The sequence below is a fragment of the Mandrillus leucophaeus genome, unplaced genomic scaffold (genome assembly GCF_000951045.1).
Source record: "Mandrillus leucophaeus isolate KB7577 unplaced genomic scaffold, Mleu.le_1.0 Scaffold336, whole genome shotgun sequence".
Taxonomy (NCBI): domain Eukaryota; kingdom Metazoa; phylum Chordata; class Mammalia; order Primates; family Cercopithecidae; genus Mandrillus; species Mandrillus leucophaeus.
This window is the reverse complement of record NW_012103543.1, coordinates 3877435-3901142: the sequence shown is the minus strand read 5'-3', so window position 1 is coordinate 3901142 and position 23708 is coordinate 3877435. Positions and strand designations below refer to the sequence as shown.

The following is a 23708-nucleotide window of genomic DNA, read 5'->3' as shown; positions in this document are numbered from 1 at the left end:
AGATTGATTTTTGTATATCGTTCTTGTATCTTATAACCTTCCTAAATTCACTTATAAGTACTGCTAGCTTTTGCTGGGCGCAGTGGCTCATGCCTGTAATCCCAGCACTTTGGGAGGCCAAGGCAGGCGGATCACAAGGTCAGGAGATTGAGACCATCCTGGCTAACACGGTGAAAACCCATCTCTACTACAAATACAAAAAATTAGCAGGCCGCAGTGGTGGGCGCCTGTAGTCCCAGCTACTCAAGAGGCTGAGGCAGGATAATGGCTTGAACCCGGGAGGCGGAGCTTGCAGTGAGCCGAGATCGCGCTGCTGCACTCCAGCCTGGGCGACAGAGCGAGGCTCTGTCTCAAAAAAAAAAAAAAAAAAAAAAAAAAAAAAAAAAAAAAAAAAAAAAAAAGAAAAAAGAAAAAGAAAAAGAAAAAGAAAAAGTAGTGCTAGCTTTTTTCTCTGTAATATCGCTGATGATGTTCTACTTACACTATCAAGCTATCAGAAAAGAGAGATAATTTTGTTTCTTTCCAACATGTCTGCTTTTGATTTCCTTTTCTTGCGTTAGGAGAATTAGGAGTACAAGAGCTCCTAATTGTACTATTTTTGGACTGGCTAGGGCCGCCGGTATGAGATTGAATTGGAGTAGGGAGAGTAGACATTCTTGTCTTGTTCTTGATCAACCAAAAAAAGCATGGAACCTTTCACCATTAATAATGATATTGGCTGTAGGACTTTTTAAAATGTATTTTTACATACTGAGGAAGTTTCCTTTAATTTCTTTCTTAGAGTTCTTTGTCATTAATACATGTTGAATTCTGTCAAATGCCTTTGCTGTATGTATTTAGATGACTACATAGTTTTTCTCCTTTAGTATTTTGATATGGTGAATTATATTGAGTGATTTTTAATATTGAAACAATCCAGTATTTCTGATACAAACATCATTTGGTCATGTTACAATGTTATACTTTTTATATCCTTTTGTATTAAATTCACTAACATTTGGTTGGTGATATTTAGGTCTCTTTTATTAGGGATAATATCAAGTGCTAGTAAAGATGCAAAACAACTGGAATACTCACACATTGCTAGTAGGAATACAAAATAATACAGCTATTTTAGAAAACTGTATGGAAGTTTTTCATAAATTTTATGTATTTTCTTACATGAACTACAAATTCCACTTCTAGAAGTTCAACCAAGAGAAAAGCAAACTTATGTTAACACAAAATCTGTTCATGAAATTATAAAGCAGCTGTATTCATAGTCGCACCAAACTGGAAACAACCCAAATGTTTTTCAACCAGTTAATGTATCAGAAACCTGTGACACAGCTATACAAAAGAATACAATTCATCAATACAAATAATTAGCTACTAATATATGCAATGACATAGATTAATCTCAAATGCATTGTGCTGTGTGAAAGAAGCCAGACACCAACGACTACCCATTGTATGAATCCACTTAGTGTCATACTACAAAAAGTGAAATAATAAGACATCAGTGTCAGGGACCAAAGGCGGTGGGAGGGTTGACTACAAATAGAAAGAAACACAACTTCTTGGGATAAAAAGAATTTTCTAAATCTTGACTTAGTTTATGATCCACAATAGTACGCATTTGTCAAAACTTTACACTAAATTATTTTTTACTGTACATAAATTATACCTCAATAAAATTGACTTCTTGAAAAAGGAAACACTGAGTTTCCAAATGGTGTGAGTACTATACTTGGCTACAAATACTTACAATGTTGCTCATCATTAACTACTTCTTTCTAATAAAAATATAGTAGCCTTTCTTATTAAAATCTTTTTCTCCATATGTCTCTTTTTACTTTTCCATAAGTTTATTTATGGCTAACATTCTAACCAATTTTATCATCTTATGTTGATGGAACACTCTCGAAAATGTATAAAGGAATAGAATTCTATCCTAACTCTGTGCTATTGAAGACTTATTCTTTGGTTAGTTTTTCATAACTGGTAGGAAGTACCTGATCTCTGAGATAGAAATAAGCTTTCCTTTGACAAATATTCTTCAATGCAACACACCTGCTTCTAAAAGATTAATGTGACAGGCCCATATTTATAAATCTCCCAAGAAAGATAAAACTAGTATCTTTTTGTTGTTTGCAACAAACCTAGGATTTGATCTACACACCATCTGAAATCATTTTATGAAAACCTTCTTGGAATTGTTGAGCTCCCTAAAACTGAAGTGATGATTCCTAACCTGGGAAGATTTTGTGAACTATTCTATAACATGTTTCTGCTAGAAATAGTCTCAAAAACTGGATTGTTTGAAAGCAGGAATTACAGAAACACTGCCGATGTCTTATCTTTACCATATATGAACAATTATATGAGATTATTAGAAACTATGTAAAATATTACAATAACATCTGGAACTTGGCACTCATTGAAAGGTTGCTCCTAATTGTACTATTATTCTTTAGAAAAATTTAATATACAGCTTCTGGATAAGGATTGATGAAGAAAACTAGGTGTTTTATAGGAGGGGGGTGTCCAGTTTTCTAATTGAAACTCTCCTAATACTTACAGCATTGTTACAAAATGATAAAACAATGTAGTATCACTGTTAGTACCATATCTTCACATGATGAGAACTCAAGAAATGTTAGCTATTAAATAAAAATAACAGTATCAGCCACAACACCAACAGCAAAAACAGCCCACATACCACTCATCAAGAAAAATAAGAGCAGTAGTTCTGTTGTTGTTTTATTGACCATATTAACAATATCTAGGCTTGTTAGTGATTGCAAGCCTTAAGTTTAGGTTTCAGGTTCCAAAGAAACCATTGAGATGATCTGATACAATCATGCCTTGGATTAGTAAGAAACACACCAACTTTCCTTTATGTTTTTCTTTTCATTAAAAAAATTCATATGGAACAGAATTTGCTTTCATAAGGATGTCAATGTTTTGGCTGCTAGACAGTTGCTTATACTTTCTGGTTTCATTTAGTGGGAAGAAGAAAGAATTTAAGAATAGCTCATGGGATAGTATCAGTAAGGTGAGAGGGCCAAGGAAACCTGTGCCAATTTTGCAATTAGGTGGTCTAATAATTTTCTAAGTATTTTCAAAGTTATACAGCTTCCCTCTGATCTTCCTCAAATAGGTATCTTCTACTTAGAGGTGACTAAAAGGACTCCAAATGTCCTTAATTTTTCCCTTTTATTGATGACTTAACCAGCATCGATATGTTACATTATAGTTTCAAGCACTCTATAGTCCTTGAAGTTGAATGGCTAAGATCCATTAAAGGACTCAAGTTAGGAATAAAGAAAGAGTTTAAGCCTAGTAGTTTTCCACATTAAAAACATCCTCCCACTGCTTGTTCAGATTCATTTTTCAGGTGTTAATAGCTTGGACACACAGTGTTTGAATCATTACCTCATTGTTATTGATGCATAGTTTGTCTCTGGAGATAAACTTTGCATTTATCTTCAAGTATGTTTTATCATGAAAAATTAGCAGTGAAAGACTCCAGTAGAGGTTCAGTTACTTAATTAAAATAAATGTATTCTTTTAATTAATAGAAATAACACTACAAAATACATTCTTAGATTTCATTTACATTTAAACGTTTTGTAAAAAAATAAAATAAAAAAATAAATAACTTCCCCAAAGAATTAATTATATTATATATAATTTTTCTGATCTTAGATATACTTTCGAGCAGTTGTTTCAAGCAGTGTTCTATTGTGCCCTGGGAATTCTGAAAAGGTTCCTCGGGGGCTGCTGTGGGTTGGGGGGTAGGTAAGTGGCAACTATTCAGGTGCCCTCATTTCCACCCAGCTTGAACAACAGTAGTCAGGATTTTATCTAATTTATGTAGTGGGAATCACCATTAAAAAGTGAAGAACATGTCTTGGCTTAAATAATATTTTGGAAGTTGAGTCTCATCCTACATTCTCCCTCATTAACTGCCTTTCATAATAAAAAATCTATCTTAAAAACCATGGTAATGAGTTCCTTGGTAACAAAGCATTCCATATTTTTTTTTGTTGTATAGAAAAATGATTCTAGAAAACTTAAGGCTACTAATCTTATATGCATTACAAATAGATGTTAGAGTTAAAAAGAATACAGAAATTGGTGCTACAGTAAACTTGAAACATATCAGTAAATTTTCTGAACTCTGATTGTTAAATGGTATAAAATTGCTAGTAAGTGAAGTTCTGTTTTTTAAAAAGTAATCTTCTAATTATTTTTGATATTTTTATCTCTATCAAGAATATAATTTTTACTAAAGTAATTCTGAAGCATTTTGGCTAAAAAATTCCTGACACCACAAGCAATAAAGTGTCTTAAACAAAAAACTTCTAAAAATAGCAAAAACAGAGAATTGCATTCACAAAGAAATTTAGGAAATTATGAAAATGTACTAAAACATATCCATATATAGATGAGTACAGTATTTGTTCACCTTTATAAATGCCAAAGACAAAAACTGAAAAACCACTTTTTTCCAACTTTTCAGTGCTTTATTTATATGGATTGAAACTATACACACACACAAAACCTGGGAATGTATTTCAAAAGAGTAGATAAGTATTTAAAAACTTTTTCTTAATATTTTGTTCATAATAAACATAATGTAAATTTCAAATTAAATATATCTCTTAAAATTTTTGCTGGATTATTAACTTATTAACCAAACGATTAGAGATCAGACTTTAGTAGTGCCTATTATTTGCAATTGTTCCTTTATCTTCATTTTAATTTGGCACATTTAGGAAAATTCCAGATTGACTTTGAGGTTGCAACACCTCTTTCTTCCCTCTGTGGGTGATTTTCAAAATGATTAACAAGTAGTGTGGAATGAGAACCAATGAGACAGGACACACAGAGCAGATGTACACTCACAATAATTGCAACAGCCACAGCGTGCTAGCCAGTAAGCAGTCCTGCCCTCTTGAGTTTTCAAATTGTAATGGTTAATCAATTAATTATGTTATGTTCCATGCTGGTTACGTCCACTTACAAAAGATCATCCAGCTAGTCAGTAAATCATGGCTAAAGTAGCACATTCCTGATTTCCAGGGCTTTCCTAGAGAGTACATAGATTCCCATGAATCAAAATGCCATTAACTTCAGTAAATGCACACGTTTGGCAGTTGCATTTTATTAAAGTAGTTTTTTATAATAATTAATATTCCATTCATTTTTCATGTTTTTTTTTATATTGGTGCCAAATCCCAAGACTTAAAAAAATCCTACCTCCTCATAAATGCCATTTTCATCACTAGCATTCATTTTGTTTATATTGTAAAAAGGCTTAGAAATCATAAATGCAACATAGGGAATGCTTCTGGCAATAACTAAACAAGACAGAATAAGAAAGGATAAACTAAGAACAATTTAAAAAAAAGTAAATATGAATACAGAGCCATTGATCTCAGATCCATAGTTTTGACATTCAAAACTCAGAATCTTTTTTGTCTATTGAAATACTAATTTAGGAATCCATATTTTCATTCCCTTAAAAAGAAAGTACAGATGTTCAGTGACAGAAAGGAACCTCTTATGGACCCTGCATTTATCTTAATATATGTTTTATTGTGAAAAATTACCAGTGAAAGACTCCATTAGAGAGTCAGTTATTTAATTAAAATGAATCATGTGTTGTATAGTATGGCTTGAATGTGACTACAGACATACATCCTGTGCTGTGGTAATATTAATAGACTGAGTTAGCTACTTTCCTAATCACTAACAGGTTTCCTAATGCTTCATAAAGACTATGATCTAAAAGATAAAATAAACAGCACCTATTCCTAGTTATTATAAAACTGGACACTTCATTTCTATTTCTATGAGGTCCATCCTACGACACGCAAATCAGAACCACAGGGAACCAATGTGGTCTCAGATGACAGGGAACAAATAGTGTTATGACATTCTACTTAGCTAAATTTAGATTTGATTATGTTATGATATCAATGAAAAGGGAAAATAAACAGTTCAAGACAAATAGATCATTAATTATTCTGAAGATTAAGAAAAATATATTGAAAAAGAAAACATTCTTACAATATGTCTCTGTCATAGGTGGCCCATTGATAATAATAACAATTTTTGAACAAGGTTTTTAAGAGATTATTTCCTTGCCTACCATTTTAGATGCTATCAGCTGCCTTGTTAAAAGGATAAAATTACATTTTGGTTGAATCCACTGCTTGTTACAGCAAGTTATTCTTTCATTTCATGGTTGCACATTACACATTGTGAAAAAACATTCCTTTTTTCTCTGTTCATAGTCAACTATCTTTTTGCTGATTAAAATAGCTTCATATTGCATGCTTAATGAAATTGCTAAATACTTGTTTTAAATCACAACTTTGCTTTTTTAAAATGGTATTATGTTCTTCATTCTAAAAGACCATCTGCTTTCAATTGACAATGGGTTTCATGAGTAATGCTAAGGAGAAACACTTTACACTTAAACACATTTTTGCTGGAATAAAGGGTAACACTCCACTACTACTTACACACATTGAACACTTTTGTTTAGTGCCTAAAGGCCAAACATGTCATTACTATAATGAGAGTTTCTATAACAGATTTATCTGGTCCCAGTTTCCAAGGTTAAGCACAACACTTTAGGAAACAGTAGTAACAGATTATAATTTAAAAATCACTTAAAGTTATCAGAATTATTTTTATACAAAATTAATGCTGCCAAATTTCCAAATTGTACCATCATTTGCTTTTTCATTAGAGAATAGCATATGAAAACTCTTTCCAGTATATAATTACTACTTTTATTGCAAATGAACAACTTATTAAAATGTCGCTATTGATATTAGAAATATTTCATCATTTATTTTATGAAATTTTAAATTCCTCACTTTATATTTGTTTTAACATGTATCAATTACAATTAAATTAAAATTTGAGGCACTTCTTTGGAATTTAATGAATTTCCCTTCTTTTTTCTCTTCATTTTCTTTTTTATCTATACATAGAGAGGAGTTTTTATGCTTACTTATTCCAATTAAGTTGGAATATTATTGAAACCGAACTTGTTAGTTAAGTAGCTTTGGTTTCCTTGATATAAATAATGGATCTAATTGTGGGAGCTAGAAGTTAACACAAAATAACACAATAAATTTTAAAACAATAAAATAAAATGCATTGAGAGCAAGCATGTTATTAATACTATTGGAATTAGATCATCTAATCATCAGCCTTTTTAAAATTCTCATCCTTAGAATGAATATTTTAGTCTAGAAAGAAAGTAACTTCCCCCCGGGCCCCCACATCTTGACTGTGGTCATGGCCCTCATGAATGGGTTTTAACTTTGATAGATGTCTCCATGAGAGGCCATGGCTAATGAGAACTCTTCCCCTTTGCATCTTCGCATTTCTGCGGTAAGAAAAACAGGAAAGTATTGATTCTTTTTGCTATTGGGAGAGGCCTATTATTATATCAAGACAAACGCTTCACATTTTGTAAAACCTAAACACCTCTTTTAAATCACTTGCTTACGAATCTCAAGCTAAATAAAATACCAGGTGAAGCTCTTTTGCTGTCAGACCTGATTAAAATCTGTTCAGACTGAAAGGCTCTAGTTCCTGCCAAAATCTACCTGAAGCAACTCTTCAGGTGTGAATTTCTCCAAATAAGCATAAATGATAAAACAAAAATAATTGATATACTATTTCTTAAAAATCACAGATTAGTACTTTGATCACATATGGTATATAAAGTTTACAAAATTACAGATAATTACTTTGATCACCATATGTGATATATATAAAAACATGTATACTTTATGATACATAAGATATTTAGGGCATGGTGCTAATAAGAGCCTTCTATTCTCCATATATAACAGACTTTTTTTACACCTTTCCTGTAACTTCAAAATATTTTAATAAAGTGTATAATTGGTGTCTTATAGTTCCACAGTACCAATGAAATAAAGTCCCTGGACCAAAGTCAAAAGGATAATTCTTAAAACTGTCCTCAAGAAATTATATGTTAAAAATGTCATCAGATTGTTTCCAAAGTGTAAGGAACATTGCATTTTGGGACAGGTACACACAACTATATTGGGGTAGTTTAATTTTTATCAGAGCTTGGAAATAATCTCTTTAAGCTCCATCAGTATTTCTATCACAGATTTGCCTCTTGGTGAAAATAATGGAGTTGTAAAAGTATTGAAAATGAGACCTTGAATTAAATGTAAATTAGCATTAATTGATTTTCAAGAGATTATTTTTTAGGTTGTTGAGAAGTGAAAGAAAAGCTAATTTGATCTGCAGTGTTTTATTCAGTGTTGTTTGTAAGTTTAAAAGAGTCTGAAAGAGTATTTTGCAAGCACCGTAGTGTGATCTAATGGTTTTATGCCCAGTTATTCATCCATTATATTAGGATATCTTTCTGTAAGTTAAGCAAGGTGAGTAACATTTATACTTACGTTTTACACTGATCCTAATCTCCTAGTCTCCATGCTATCACATGAAAAAGTCACAGATATATCAAGTAACTAGATAATTTTTCTTTTATAGAAAAATATTATGTTGTGTGTATGTGCATGAGTGCGTTTGCACATGCGTGAATGTGCATAGCAGCCCTCGAGGGAAGATGGAAGCAAAGGCCAAAGTTAGTGTAGGGATACACATCTACATTCATTTTAAGTTTAGCAATTTAGTTACAAACTATTATTTCAGAGTCCACTTTTTGTGGTGATTCCATTGTTATTATTTTGATAAATAGTGACAGGCAATCAGTACAAAAAAGGTTTAAAACTATATTACTGGCTGGCACATGTGCAAATTGGAAAGAACAGAAAAGAAGATATAAGCCAAGGGGATGTCAATTCCAGTCACGGTTCTGATGTGCCCTTAGGCCTGTTGCTTTACCTCACTGCACTAGTATTTTATTTTTATTTTTTCATCTGGCATGTATGCAGGCTGAACCGGTTTTAGTTCGTTGCATATATAAGTGCCCAGTAAATCAACTTTCACTATCAAGAAATAGAGAATGAAAACTAGGAGCAAAACATATATATATATATCTTTAAGCAAAATTTAACATGAACCTGGACGTCTGAATCTTGATCACAAAGGATGCGACTCACAGTGGGTTGCAGAGGTCCAGTTTATTCACGGGTTAGATCTTGGCTTTACACAGGCCATTCTCAGCTACTTAATAGTATATTATTGATAGCCAATCTAATTACTGCAATTCCTTGAGCCTAGAACACGCATAGAATTTGTTAAATCAGTTTTTGAGGAATAGCAAATTCTCTCACTCTGTCAAATATAAGTCAATCCCCAAAAGTTTAAAACAAATGTCAAACTTACTATATACTTTTATTTCTATTCATCAATGAAAGAAATACTTAAAGATTACTAGAAAAATAGTTGTGGTAATGCCAATCCAATTACATGGTTCCAATCAGAGTGCAGAAATTCAACATTCATACCTTTAGGAATCCACTTACCTTGAAGGTAAACTGTTCGCACAAACACATCCATCACTGTAGCAATGAAGGTATCATTAATATCTTGTTAAATTTATAAACTGCTTTCTGATTTAGGATTGTAAGAATGCATCTAATGTGCCTTGCCTCAATTTGGATGCTATTATAGGAAGGCTCTTTTAAGAAAACTAGGAGCAGTATGGATTTATTTTTTCTTTCTTTTATTCTTTACCTTCAATTTCAATCTGAACACAGAGATACCATTGTATTCTTTTTTTTTTTTTTTTTTTTTTTTTTTTTTTTGGCTTTGTATGACATATGAAAAGGTTCCAGTAGGAATGCAGTGTCATCAATACTCGATTTGGCTGAAATCCTGACAGTTGTCAACATAACAGAGATGGTTTTATTATAGGTTCCTCTACTTGTAAACACTTTCTCTTGCATTTGCAGTTGTAAAGCAGATTCAAATATTTTCTTTCACTATATCAAAGAGTAGGGCCTTGCATAACAACCATCTTTGGGAGGAATGTTTTTGTGTGTGTGTGAAATGATATGTTCTTCAGGGTCTACTTTCCCTTTTGAAATGCTACATTCAATTGTTGCATTGCTGAACCAATTAAATATATATATACAAAAAACTTGTTGACAGTACTAAAAGAAAGATTGGATGAAAAAATTCTAAAAAGGTAGACTGTCCCTGTCTCAAGGCGGTTTTTCCTTATTTATGTGAAGAAAGCAGTTCACAAAGCAATTGTGTAAATTTCTTAAGGTATGTTGGATATAATTCTGTGATTCCTGAATTCTATAAAGAAGGTACCTAGTCAAATAAGCTTCCAATTAAAGTTTAACTTTGAAAATAATCATATATATATGTAAAACTATATGTATCTTCAGACAGTTCTTAGAAATGGATGAAACTATTGTCAAGTGCTCTGCATCATATCTGAAACTGCCTATGGACTTATTTTTTAAATCTCAGACAAAAAAATGTATAGACTGCTCACCCTATGCAGAACAATGGATGGGGATACAAAGAGAGGAAAAGATTTCTGTCCTTAAGGATTCTAACAATGTCAGGAGGGAAACAGAGTATTTGCTCCTTGAAACAGAAGTAACAGTTATTCTGTGTGTCATACTTAGCTAGACTAGGAAAATCCAATGTAAGGTTTTGGGCAGAGGAAAGGGAGGGTGAGTGACACAATTCAAAAATTGCAGAGTTCAAATTTATCAGCCCAATTCTTCTTTTGGTATAAGTTTTCAAATTCAAACAACATAAGGATATTGTTGTTTGTAAGGTCTTAAGTTTTATTGTTTTCTAAGTCCTTTTCCTAATGGAATAGTTAGAACCATGAAAGACTCCTTCTATCTTAAACTACATAATTATAAGGTTTAGAGCTATGCCTTATGTTCTGAAAAACATTTTGTTGTAATTTAATGTTGGTGACGAAGTTATGAAGCAGCATCAAACCAACCTACCTTTTCATTCAACACAATCAGGAAAGCGCACCATAACTTATGGAGTATTATTGGGAAAATATTTACCTGGTAAGAAAACAGCCAGAAAAATTTTGGTTGTGTGATATTCTATAGGTAAATATAATACCATAATAAACAAAAGAAAAGCTGGAAAATATTCTAAAGAAGACTAAAAACCTATGACAATTATAGGCAATGCATTATCCTTGGTGGGATCCTAGATTCGGTAAAATAATTACAAATAAAACTCTGGGGACAATTGGAGAAATTTGAATATGAATTAGATATGATATAGTATTATACCTGTGTAAGGGTTATATAAGAATATGTATTGTTCTTAGAAAGATTTAGGTGTAAACACATGTCTGCATGTATTAAAATGGTTCGGCAAAAAACATGTATAAACATACAAATGTATGTGTGTGAACATGACAAATATGCATTAGAGACAGATAAAGAAAAAACAAATGCCACAAAATGTAATGCTTGATAAATCTAGTGTATACAGGTGTTTATCATACTGTTATTCTGATATTTCTGTCAGCTTAAAGTTCTTCACAATAAAAAGCAGAGGGAGGAAATTCAACTTTTAAAACAAATAACAAGTTATCTTTATGAGATAAGCTGGTGACTAAAGATGTCTTCGAGTATATTTTAAAGGCTGGGCGTGGTGGCTCATGCCTGTAATCCCAGCACTTTGGGAGGCCAGGTAGGTGGATTGTCAGGTCAAGAGATCAAGACCAGCCTGGCCAACATAGTGAAACCCCATCTCTACTAAAAATACAAAAATTAGCTGGGCGTGGTGGTGGGCCCCTGTAGTCCCAGCTACTCTTGAGGCTGAGGCAGGAGAATCACTTGAACCCAGGAGGTGGAGCTTGCAGTGAGCCAAGATTGTGCCACTGCACTCCAGCCTGGCAACAGAGTGAGACTCCATCTCAAAAATAAATAAATAAATAAATAAAAACAAAAATAAAAAAAAATATATATAAGCAAAATTAGCTTGTGTTTTATGGGTTGAATTGGTCCTCCCAAAATTCATATGTTGAAGTCCTAAACTTCAGTACCTCAGAATGTGACTGTATTTCAAGATAGGATTTTAAGGAGGTAATTAAGGTAAAAGAGGTTGTATTGGTGGGCCCTAATCCAATATGACTGTCATTCTTATGAGAAGATGAGATTAGGGCACAGATACACTCAGCGGGATAACCCTGTGAAGACACTAGACAGACAGCCACCTGCAAGCCACAGAGAAGGGCTTAAGAATGAAACCAACCCAAGACCTTGATTTCAGAATTCCAGCTTCCAGAACTATGAGGATATAAATGCGTTTTGTTTAAGCCACCCAGTCTGTGGTATTTTCTTAAAGCAGCCCAAGCAGACAAATACACGATGTTAGTCGGAATTCTAATGACTCCCAGTGACCTTCACCCTTGTCTGACCCCTCCTCTCTTTTGAATGTGGGTAGAACCTGTGAGTATAATGCGATATCATTCTTAGGATTATATCACATTCCACGAAAAAAGGGAGATAGCTAAGTGTTCTAGTCACAAGATGTCTTTAAAGACAGAGTATTTTCCCATTTGGCCACAGAAGCGGAAGCCAGGGATTTGAATCATGAAATGTGAGAGCATTTTGACACACCACTGTTTGGTTTGAAAATGGAGGGGTCACATGCCAAGACATGTAGATTGCTTTTAATTGTTGAGCGTGGCTGCAGCTGCAACGAGAAAGAAAATGTGTCCTTGGTCCTAAAACCACAAGAAACTGAATTCAGCAAAGACCCTAAATGAGCTTCCTTACACCCTCTAGATAAGGGACTCCTTGATCTCAGTCTTGTGAGGCCTTATGGAGAAAATCCACTTGATTCCACGTGCTCTTCTGAACCACAAAACTAAAAGATAATAAATGGGTTTCAACATGTTAAATCTGTGGTAATTTGTTACACAAAAATTAAAAAAAAAAAAAAACTGATTTAAAAATCCAGATTCTTCACTGTTACGTTCAACAATCTGTTTTTAAAGTGTGTGTGTGTGTGTGTGTGTGTGTGTGACAGAGAGGCTAAGATAATGTTGTTATACTTACTTTTTTCAGATTAATTTGTTTATATACACACAAACTTCACGTGTATATGTATATAAATATTAAACTATATAAATTATACAGTTATTAACACAATGACATATATACTCTTATGATCATATCCTTTCTAATTGGAAAAATAAATAATTTAAATCCTCTCTCCAATTATTACTACATCTCTCTTTCATTTTTGGCATATTTATCTTATTATTCCCAATATCAACCACAGGCCCTGTCATACAGTAGTCAATTAAAATTTGTTATGTCTACACTGAATGGCTGAACATACGTATATCTGGATAGCATATGTACATGAGGTTGAATGGCATCATGGAAAGCAGGTTGACTTGACTGCAGTGTGACATAGGTAGGCATGACAATCTTGTTCCACTAAGCATCAAGATGTTGACCCTGGGAATCCCTTGAACTCCAGACTGCATAGCATGCTGCAGTGTTCGCTTGTAGCTCTATCACTTAATTACTTTAAGTAAATCTCCTTGTGCTTTATTTTTATCACCTGTAAAAGGTGACCATGAATATTATCATAAGTAGGGCCACCAATCTCCTATCGTGTCATCATGCAAATTAGAAAATAGTGCCTCCTCTTCAAGATAATTTATTCCCATTTGTGAGAAAATATATATACCCATGCTATGTGCAATATTTATGTCACTCCAGGACCTTGTACAACCTGAGCAACTGTGCCTAACACTCTGCTCAGGGTTTTTGTCAGGATCAAAGGAGATAATCCATGTAATCTTCACAGCACAGCATCTGGCACACAGGAATCATTCATTTGTGTCAGTAATCATCATTAATCTCTATCATAAACATCATCTTCTTTAACATGGAAAGAAAAGCATCTTACCAGAATAGATAAAATGAGAAAAAAACTAGCATAGGTTAAAGCTATGGCACACAAAAACGCATGGGATAAATTGTTGCTTTTATGTGCTCAGAAGCACCTTCATGCAGTAGTCCCCCAATAAATAGCTGCTGATTGATTCGTTTCTAGATTTTGTAAATAAAAAGCACCTACATGTTATGAGAAATGTAGTTCAATGACAAAATATTCTTTACTATTTAAGTGAAAATGAATAATGTGTCATTTATTTCAAAATTGAATTGCCTAACATATGCACATTTGAAAGCAAAATGTAACAAAATTCCCCAAAGGCCCTTGTGGAGAAAGAAATGTTTCTTTTTATTGTCAAATTACATAGAATTTATTGTCTAACCCAATGATAGATTCAGAATTGAAAATTACAATAATCTAATATAGATTATAACCTAATATAGAATATTAATTATATACATGTTTGGATGTATACATCTGTTATATATTTCTACTGTTTTCCTCAGAAAATAATAGTACTTAGGTCAAGTATGCAAGTTTGTTTATATATGCATGCATGTGTGTGTTTCTATATATTTTAGAGACAAGATCTCACTCTATCACCCAGGCTGGAGGGCAGTGGCTCAATCATAGCTCACTGCAGCCTCAAGTTCTTGGGCTCAAGTAATCCTCTTGCCTTGGCCTCCTGAAACACTAGGATTACAGAGTTGAACCACTGCATATGGCCCATTTTTTGTGTTGTAACGAGATAGCTTTGCAAAGAGAGCGATTAACTGCACTTCTGTCTACATGTCATAGATCACCAGGAGGACGGGTCTCAGGCAAATCTATTTCTGAAAAGTTTGGAGCAACCCATCATCTGTCAATACTCGAAAAAAACCATACATTTGCAGTATGTTTTTTAGTGGAATTTCAATGAGAAGTGCTTTTTCATTTGAATAGTAACTCTGTGTAATTATATTATGTGTTCTTAAAGGTCTGTAACTACCTTTATTTACCCCACCAGAAACTGGTGGTTTCATTTCACATTTCTTTAACAGGCTTATAATGTCTATAACATTAATACTCTAGAATTTAGTAATATTTCATACATATCTTCAAGAAAAATATAAGACATTTTTAATTGCTGGATTGTTTTTACACTGGTATTAAATGAAACTGTAATAGATATATAGTAGGATGTGGAATTTATCTGGTAGTGCTACCATAACAAAATACCACACACTGGGTGGCGTAAACAACAGAAATTTATTCTCCTACAGTTCTGGGGGCCATAAGTCCAAGATCAAGAAGTCTGCAAGGTTGGTTTCCTGTGAGGCCTCTTTCATTCGCTTGCAGATGGCCACCTCCTTGCTAAATTCATGCTTAATTCTAAGATGAGTATTTTATATTAACAATTACTTTTCTGTTGGCAACTCAGTCAGAGATGTTGGGAAGTGTTTTTGTTTTCTTCTTTGCAGATGGGTACCCAGGAAAATGTCTCAGTTGAGGAATTCTTCTCTCTTGTATCTAACCTTTCAGGGTTGGCCAGTGAATAATAGGTGCATACTCTTCCCTCCCAAGGTATCTTTCTTCAGAGCAAAAATAGAAACTATGAGATGAGTGGATTGCTACAAACCCTATCCACTGAATTCGATCCCTCCTACCCAAGCCTTCTTTTTACCTATCTTTGCCTGAACTTTTCTCCTTTGAGTGCAATTCTGCCATCCTGAAAAACAGAAAAGCTAATGTTACAAAGTTTTTAGTAAAAACAAAAAACAAAACAAAACAAAACAAAAAACCAAACACTCAAAGTCAGTTACATTGCCTGAACTTCAACAGGGCCAATATAGCAGTTAGTAAACTGATGAGATGCTCTGGCCTACTGAAAATTCCATAGGCATAGAGTAGAGGTATTTCAGGGTAGAATGACAGAAGACATGGGGAGAAAAGAAGGCATCCCCATTAAAAATAAGTTCCTAGAACACAACATCCTTTAGTGCTTCATTTAGCAAAATATGTCATTTTAGAAGCACTTCTGAATGAAAGTCAAATGTAAATTTTATACACTGACTATAAAGAATAAAACGTCCTCCGGGAAGAAATGTGCTCACCCATGAAAGGTAAGAAGCCTTCATCCACAACCCCAAATGCGAGATTAGTTATAGAGAAATGATGGATTGAATAGTTTCTGGGAAGACTCCTTGCTCAGCCTTCAGCTTTGTCCCTGTAGAGTCCTGCAAGAGTGTTTGTTTACAGTACATCATCTTTTAGGCCAAGAAGATTTCACCAGTTGTTTCTAGAATTCCTGTATTTCATTTCACCCCTTTTAATTTACATCATTTCAAAGTTTTCATTCCCCATAGTTTATAGCCCCACCTGAGGGACATGTGTCCCCTTTTATTTGTGACCTGTGGTCTTGGATCAGAAGACTGAAAAGCAGTGAATTCTTGAGTGAAAAGGTGAGGCTTTGTCATTGCTGAGCTCACTATGGCTGTGTGAATTGTAGTTTCATCACCTATGCCTGCAATCAACTATTTTTTTTTTTTTTTTAATTGCAGAGGCAGACTCTCAGAGACCCATTAGTGCATTGTGAGGGCAGAATGAGGAGAAATGTAACCCCCTACTCCGACCCCACTGTACTCGGGAACTGTACCAATGTTAGGCCCTTTCAACTCACAATTACACTGATCCCCACCTTCCTATCACCCCTGCATATCAACTCTTAAGTGGGAGTCTTTTTATTATTAAAGAAGGGTCAATGCTTTTTGGCCTCTCTACTGCTGAAGAGAGGAGTCTCAGAATAAAATGAAGAACAAAACAAAAAGAATTGAAAGAGACATAAACTGTCCTCATGGGTCTCATATGCTTTCCCTTTAATCTGTAAGATCATTTTGGCTTTTCTACCTAACGAAAGCTTAGCTTTGTGACTCTCATATATTAGCTCATTGCAAAGTGACCTCTAAATCACCATTACTTAGAAACACGGACCATACTTCTATCTGTTTTATAGTTCCTATAGTCTACTTTCAGTGCCTTATTCTACTATATAATTTTAAAGGGCGGTATCTGTTTGCTAATAACCTCCCACCTGAATTCTATTTTATTTCTCTGACCTATGTCAAAGGTAGAAAGTTTAGAAGGAAATTATAAAAGGATTTCTATCTTATATCCAAGGGGAAAGGTCAGTGTATGAATATAAGAAGTTCATTAAAATCCTACTACCTAAATAAAGTCTAAAATCTCACAACAATGGAAACATAATAGAAGCACTGGTCAATTCATGCAGATTCACATCTCACCTAATGACTTATAGCCATTTTCATTTTTCATAGATGCTTCTCTTCCTAGTACCCAAGAGACTTGCTCTTTTTATGGCATTGTTCAATTAGAACTGATCACTCCCAAAGCCAGTGTGAAACAACCCTTTTGGGATGGCCTTCCATGATTTTCAAATGACAATGTATTTTTAAATTAGGTGGCCTGAGGATTCTTTTAGGAATTGGATCCTGCTTTATCTCAGTATTTCAAAAAAGGAGGGCAAGTTCAAAGAAATATAAACTCTGTTTTCACTAACAAGAGCCAGCTTAGAAGGGGAGAGAAGGATTATAAACTCAACTTCTTTATTTTTTTAAAATGAGATATTATCTACATTTCAGGACTGCAGTGTCAATTAATATTTTTGACTATTGTATTTTTTAATACATGTATTTCAAATTTAGCCAATTATTCAACATCAATGATTTTGAAAGAGTTCCTAGAAAAAATCACCTGCCCCCAAATAATTTCTATACCAAATTTATCCCAGTGTTTGAATGTAATATATCTGATCATTGGAAATTATTTATAACTTAACTTGATTAGCATATGTAGATTAAACCTCTTCTCTAGCCATGCCCTTAGGGAATAGAACTGACTTTCAGTTAGGTTTTGAGTAAGAATGAGAGAGGATAGACTGAGAGGGGGCAGTTGGATGGTCTTTCAAAAGAACCTCAAGGTAAGGTGCTTCGTTGTGGGCATCTGGAAGGCAGATGGGGTATGGAGTGGAGAAGGAATGTTACTATGGAATAGGCACTCATTCTGAGCACCTTACTGTGAGGCAGGTACTATCATTTCCATTGTACAGATGGGGTAATGGAGGCACAATAGGGTTAAATTAGTTGTCCAAGAGCAAAGATATTCATGGAAAAACTGAGCCTTGGAGCCAAGCAGTTGCTGTGACCATGCACTGTCCGTAACATCTCTTATGCAGCAGATGCCAAGGAGGAGAGTGAAGGGATACTGTGGTATATACTATCAAGTTCCTTTGCCTGCCCAATATCTCTTCTTCCCTTTTCTTTACTAGCAGAACACAAAATATTGTTTTTGAAAGCAACCAGGTCTTGTTGACAATACTCGTTGCCCCATGCCCCGCATAACCCATTCTGGTGAAGGAGATCTACTGTGTTTGCTTTCTGTAAAATTTATCCTTTTCCTGACGGAGAGGCTCAGCTGGCATTTGCCTTTTCCCTTTTCTCTTTTCCTTCTGGCTGTCCAAAATGAAATTATCTACTAGGGGAGAAGCAGCCATACTGTGGATATGGAACTGAGTAGGAGAGATAGAAGAAGCCTGTTGGCATTCTGAATCTGTCACATCAGTTCTGAATTATCCACGTTTGCAACTTCTCTTTTTATGAAAAAAGGAAAACCCTATTTGATTAAGTCACTGTTTCTATAACATGTAGTCAAATGCAATCCTAACCAATAAGGAAGTATGCAAAAATAGAAGGAAACAAAATCCAGTATATGTAGACTACACCATATTGCATCAGTCTGGCACCATGACTGGTGGATGCAAACACAATTCCGTGCTTCGTGCATTCATTGTGTAAGGTTATGCTGTTCCATCTAGCAGCAGTGCCTGAGCACAAACCTACCTGAACTGTATAGCAGATATATTTCAGCTATGCTACTACAACAAAGATTTGGCAAATTATATAGCCTGTTGGGCAGATTTGACCTGTGGCCTGTTACTGTACAGACTGTAAGCTGAGAGATTTTGTTTTCTTCCTCCTTTTTAAAGGTTTTCAAAACAAACTGAAAAATAAATAAAAACAAAGAATATGCAACAGAGATCATATGGACCTTTAAAGCCTAAATATTTACTATCTGGTCTTTACAGAAAATGCGTGCTGACCCTTGTAGAAGGACAAGACAGAGAAGAGTCCAGTTTGCAAATATTGCTTAGGCCATTTTTATTATCCTTTGTTGGTCAATGAGTCATTATGTCCAAAACATGACCTGTGACGGAAGAACTCACTCAATGATTCTTTGACGAGGAATGGGCAGGAAATAGGGAAGAAGGTTGAATAGCATGGCTAATACTTTCCTTTCTTAAAAAGAAAGAATCTAGTTTTAAGTATAATGATGTCAGATATCCAGAAAATATCATACATCAGCTGGAGCCAAGTGTTGAAAAAGAAGTATCATTAAGCATTCCACAGAAAATTCTAGAAGGAATTAAATTTTGAATACCTCAGAAGTGCCTTTTAAGAAGATGTTCCTGTTACAGGTGGTACCAAGCTTTCATTCTCTAACTAAACACTTCCACTATTTATTTTCATTCCCATCACATGCTATGCTAACAACACTGGGTTAAAAACCATGAGTAGAAAGATAGTGATTTCCCTGATTTTCTATTCTCATTGCCTATAGAACCTAAAACTGGTGTTAGTATTTATTTAGACACTTGAAAAATTATTTTAAACAATACGCAGAAATAAAGGCTTTCATTTTTATGACTCAAAGTCCTTTCTCATACACAATGGTAAGATTATAAATTATTAAAATTTTCCAGTTGTGTATTTTAGATAATTCTTCCCAACATGAAATCAGCTTAGTTGTAAGTCAACCTCGTACAACAGTTTTCTATGTGTATTGCTGTTAGCGAACTTTAACTCCTGCTTCATGAATGCTAGAGAATACCCTAGAGCCTGGGAACAAACAAACACAGAAGAGAAGGAAAACATGGACTTGATAAACTTTCAGATTTCTAAATATCTAAATTTTATTTAGTTTCTAGGATTTCTTATTGTTCTGTACATATGTTTTCCTTCTAAAGCATTTTATAAGTAAAGCTTTTCTTCTTGCTAAACAATATCCATTTAATTCCTGTTAGAATTTTGTCACTTCAGAGATTTCACAATGACACAATAAATTCTATGCTACAGTGGTCTTTCTATCATTTTAAAGCTAAGTGGATTTCCAGAAAAAATAACTATTGCATCAGCTGTTTTTCTCTAATATTTTGAAGATACAAAATACTTTGTCTTCAAATCAAAGATGTTAAAATACTTTTGTTCGTATTCTGAGCACAAAATTAACCTTCCTAAGAATCAGTCTCCAAGGTTTTCCATTATTAATATTTATCTTTCATATCAAATGTATACATTCATATAATTATAAAATTATGCAATTATTTTATGTAGATTAGTGAAGACTGCATGTGAATATCATAAAACAACACATTACAAAGTACTGTGATTACAGAAAATGATAATGGTGAACATCTGGATTGAGAAATTTAAATTTGCAAAAGACTGATATTTTCATAAAGCTTTTTTTTCTATGCATGTCTGAATTTCAACTGGTATTGACTGAAACCATTTATATGGAACAGGCTAATCAAATATAAATCTAAATATCTTGAACAGATTAAATGAATAAAACAGTTAGAAAATACAGTTATTTCTCTGTCTTTGTTATGTGGCTAATCAATAAAGAGCAGTTTCAATGTTGCCTTTAAGGATATTCAGCAATGTTAATGTTAGAGGATAAAATACGAATGGCCAAAGTGAAGAAACATTTTAAATTTGAATCCATCAAATGTTATTGGAGAGAAAAGGACTATATGCTTAAACTGCCAAAAATATCTTGAGCAGGTATGAATTTTATTTTACAAACTAAGTAAGCAGAATATCAATCTCTATTTTTAATTAACTGACATTCTATTTCCAATTTGAGGCCTCTGTCTGCTAAAAACCCCTAATCTCTGTGAACTGAAGGACCCCCTTATTACACAAATTCAAGGTGGTATGTACCTTATCGGCAGGGCGGTTGTTCAAATATTTAACAGAATTGCAGTGGGACTTTAACCATTTTTAGTAGATGCCTAATCAATCAGGGTGAATACTGCTCAGTGCACACAGGCCTGGTCCACTGGTGTGGGCCTGCTGGGTATCTGCCATGATTTTAGAGACATGGAGTGGGCATAGGAGGAGGGCGGAATATTTGTCATCACCTACTTTGACATGCATTGAGAGGTCTCTTTTCTCTCTGGACTTTACCTACTGACTACACAGATTAGTACTTCCCCTTTAGACACAAAATATCTCCAGTCTGATTCTCCACTGAGCTCCCTCTTGAGCACAAAGGGAACATCCTTGTTCACCATTCTTCACCAGCATGAAGGAGACTTCGGCCTAGAAGTGCCATGCTACCATTTCTTCTCAACTACTATCGCATTGTGCCAGTCACACAGTTCTATGGCATTTCTCCTCCACTCTGGCTTTCCTGCATATGAATTCTGCAAATCTATGTCATGTCCTTGTTTTTTTCTCCATCACAGAATTCATGGGAGGATCAGGGCAGAATGTGAGACCCCATTACCAAAATTAAAGAACCCTGACTCTTACTCTGATTATGCTATGGCAGTCTTCCCTTGTAGCTAAAGAGGAGAGAATTTCATTTCTAGATAGTACTTGAAAAGGAGAGGGCTAAAGCTTAAAGAGAGTTGGGATATTGAAAAGTGGCCTCACTATTTGTATAATGTAGGACCAAACCATTTATTATTGTTGTTTTTCCACATTCCTATATCTCTTCATTCATATGCACAATACTGAGATTTATCTTCCCTTTTCAAACACCTTTATTAAGATGTAATTGACATGACATAATTTGCCCATTTAAAATGTGCATTCCTGTGTTTTAAAACATATCAACAGAGTTGTGCAAGCATCATCACAATCTAATTTAAGAACATTTTCATCAACCCCCAAAAGACCATATATTCAATAAGAGTCATTCCTCATTCCCTTCCCTGTGACGCACCTTACCTAGCTCCTGGCAACCTCTCTCTGCTTTTCTATCTCTATAGATTTGCCTATTTTGCATCTTGTATATGAAGGGAATCATAAAACATGTGATCTTTTTTGATGAGCTTCTTTCCCTTAGCATGTTTTCCAGGTTCATCCATGTTGTAGCATGCATGAGTCCTTCATCCCTTTTTATTACCAAATAATATTCCTCTATATGGGTTTATCACAATTTATGCATTAGAATTTTTCCTATGAATCTTTTATTTTTAACTTATCTGCTGAGAACCTTGTCTATGCTGTAAGGAGTCTAATAAAGAGTTTTGAAAGGATTTTGGGAGTTAACTAGCGAAATTGGCAAAAATTAGAAATGTAGCAGTAAATGATTATAACCTCTTCATGCGGAAAAAGCGATCAGCTCAAAATAAAGAGAAGCAATTCTTGTAAATATTCAAGTATTCACTGTTTGAGAAACCTTAAAAAGACTGTAGAACATAAAGGAAATTAGTAAGCATTTGCCTCTAACAGCAAGATTTTCTTCAAAACTGTCTGCAAGACTTGAAAACGGATAAATGAAAATGGAAAATGGAACCAATAATTGTTATTTCAACATTATCAAGCAATGAAGATGATGTATTTTTTTTTTCACATTAATTTCATACAACTATGTGGTTACTCTGGGGATGATATTGACATGTCAGCATACCCGGTTGCCTGAGGAGCACAGGTTGATATGAGAAGTTCTAGAAATATCACTACCAATATTCAGGGGAATGTTCATACCCCTTATGATAAGTGGGTATTAAAAAAAGTGGGCCATATGTAGCTATGGTCATATTATTATTTATAATTTTGTTATAGTGGTATTTGTAATATGGAAAAAGCCTTCAGTGGATTCCAAGTTATACTAGTACAATTATGATTAGGATTCATATATACTAAGGGTTTCTGAATGTGATATTATAAAGACAAATATCCTAACTCTATGAATGGATAAAGTTTCTATCTTTCAGTCTAAAAGGAAAATATGTTCAATTATATGTGTAGTGCCTTAAAATATTAATAGAAATAACATAGGAATTAAAGCTTGATTTCTTCAATATTCCTTCTGTCTCAAAAGGTGTGAGATAATTTATTGGGGAAGGTCTTTTCCCTTTTAGTTCTATATTTTAAATAATTTTTTTCTCAAGTCATTTTTTTCTAGTGTTAACACAATCACAATGAAATAATTAACCTCACATTTTCTTCCTTTCGTAAGTTAATTCACACTCCAAAACTGCATTTTAGGCTCTCTTTCACATACTCATATTTTTAAAAACACAAACAAAAGTTTTCAAATTTCTTAGGCTATTTGGGAAAAAAAAAAAAGAATGATCTAGAACAGCAGTCATCTGTGAAAACAACTGACATTTAGTTTGACATGTAAGATAAATCCGAATGGCATGAGAACCTTTCTACTCACAGGTATCTAAAGACTCGTCTGAATCATCAGGGCAGTCAGGGTCCCCATCACACAGCCAGCTCTGGGAGACACAAGTCACATGATCGTGGCAAAGAAATTCACCAGGATCACACAACTGCTGATCTGAAAATGAAAATGTTTCGAAATAAAATATGAATGATCTGAACATGGGCAGAAGGAGCAGTACAAAGATGAAATGTGAGAAAGCAATACATAAAAGGTACATGAATATGATCCACATTTTCTGTTCAGCAACAAAGACAAACCAATTATTTTTCTTAATGTTAACTACTCAGCTCAAACACACAATTTTAACACACTTG

General features: G+C 34.0%; 1 protein-coding gene across 1 annotated transcript in view; it reads right to left on the bottom strand.

Annotated features, from left to right (window-relative positions):
* Window positions 1-23708, bottom strand: part of LOC105545695 (low-density lipoprotein receptor-related protein 1B-like) — a gene marked incomplete at its 3' end in the record, with an annotated part of 761110 nt that overhangs the window by 367328 nt on the left and 370074 nt on the right. Inside the window, exon 2 of the mRNA XM_011988712.1 lies at window positions 23386-23508. Coding sequence (XP_011844102.1) covers window positions 23386-23508 — 123 coding nt within the window. The remainder of the gene's footprint in view (window positions 1-23385; window positions 23509-23708) is intronic.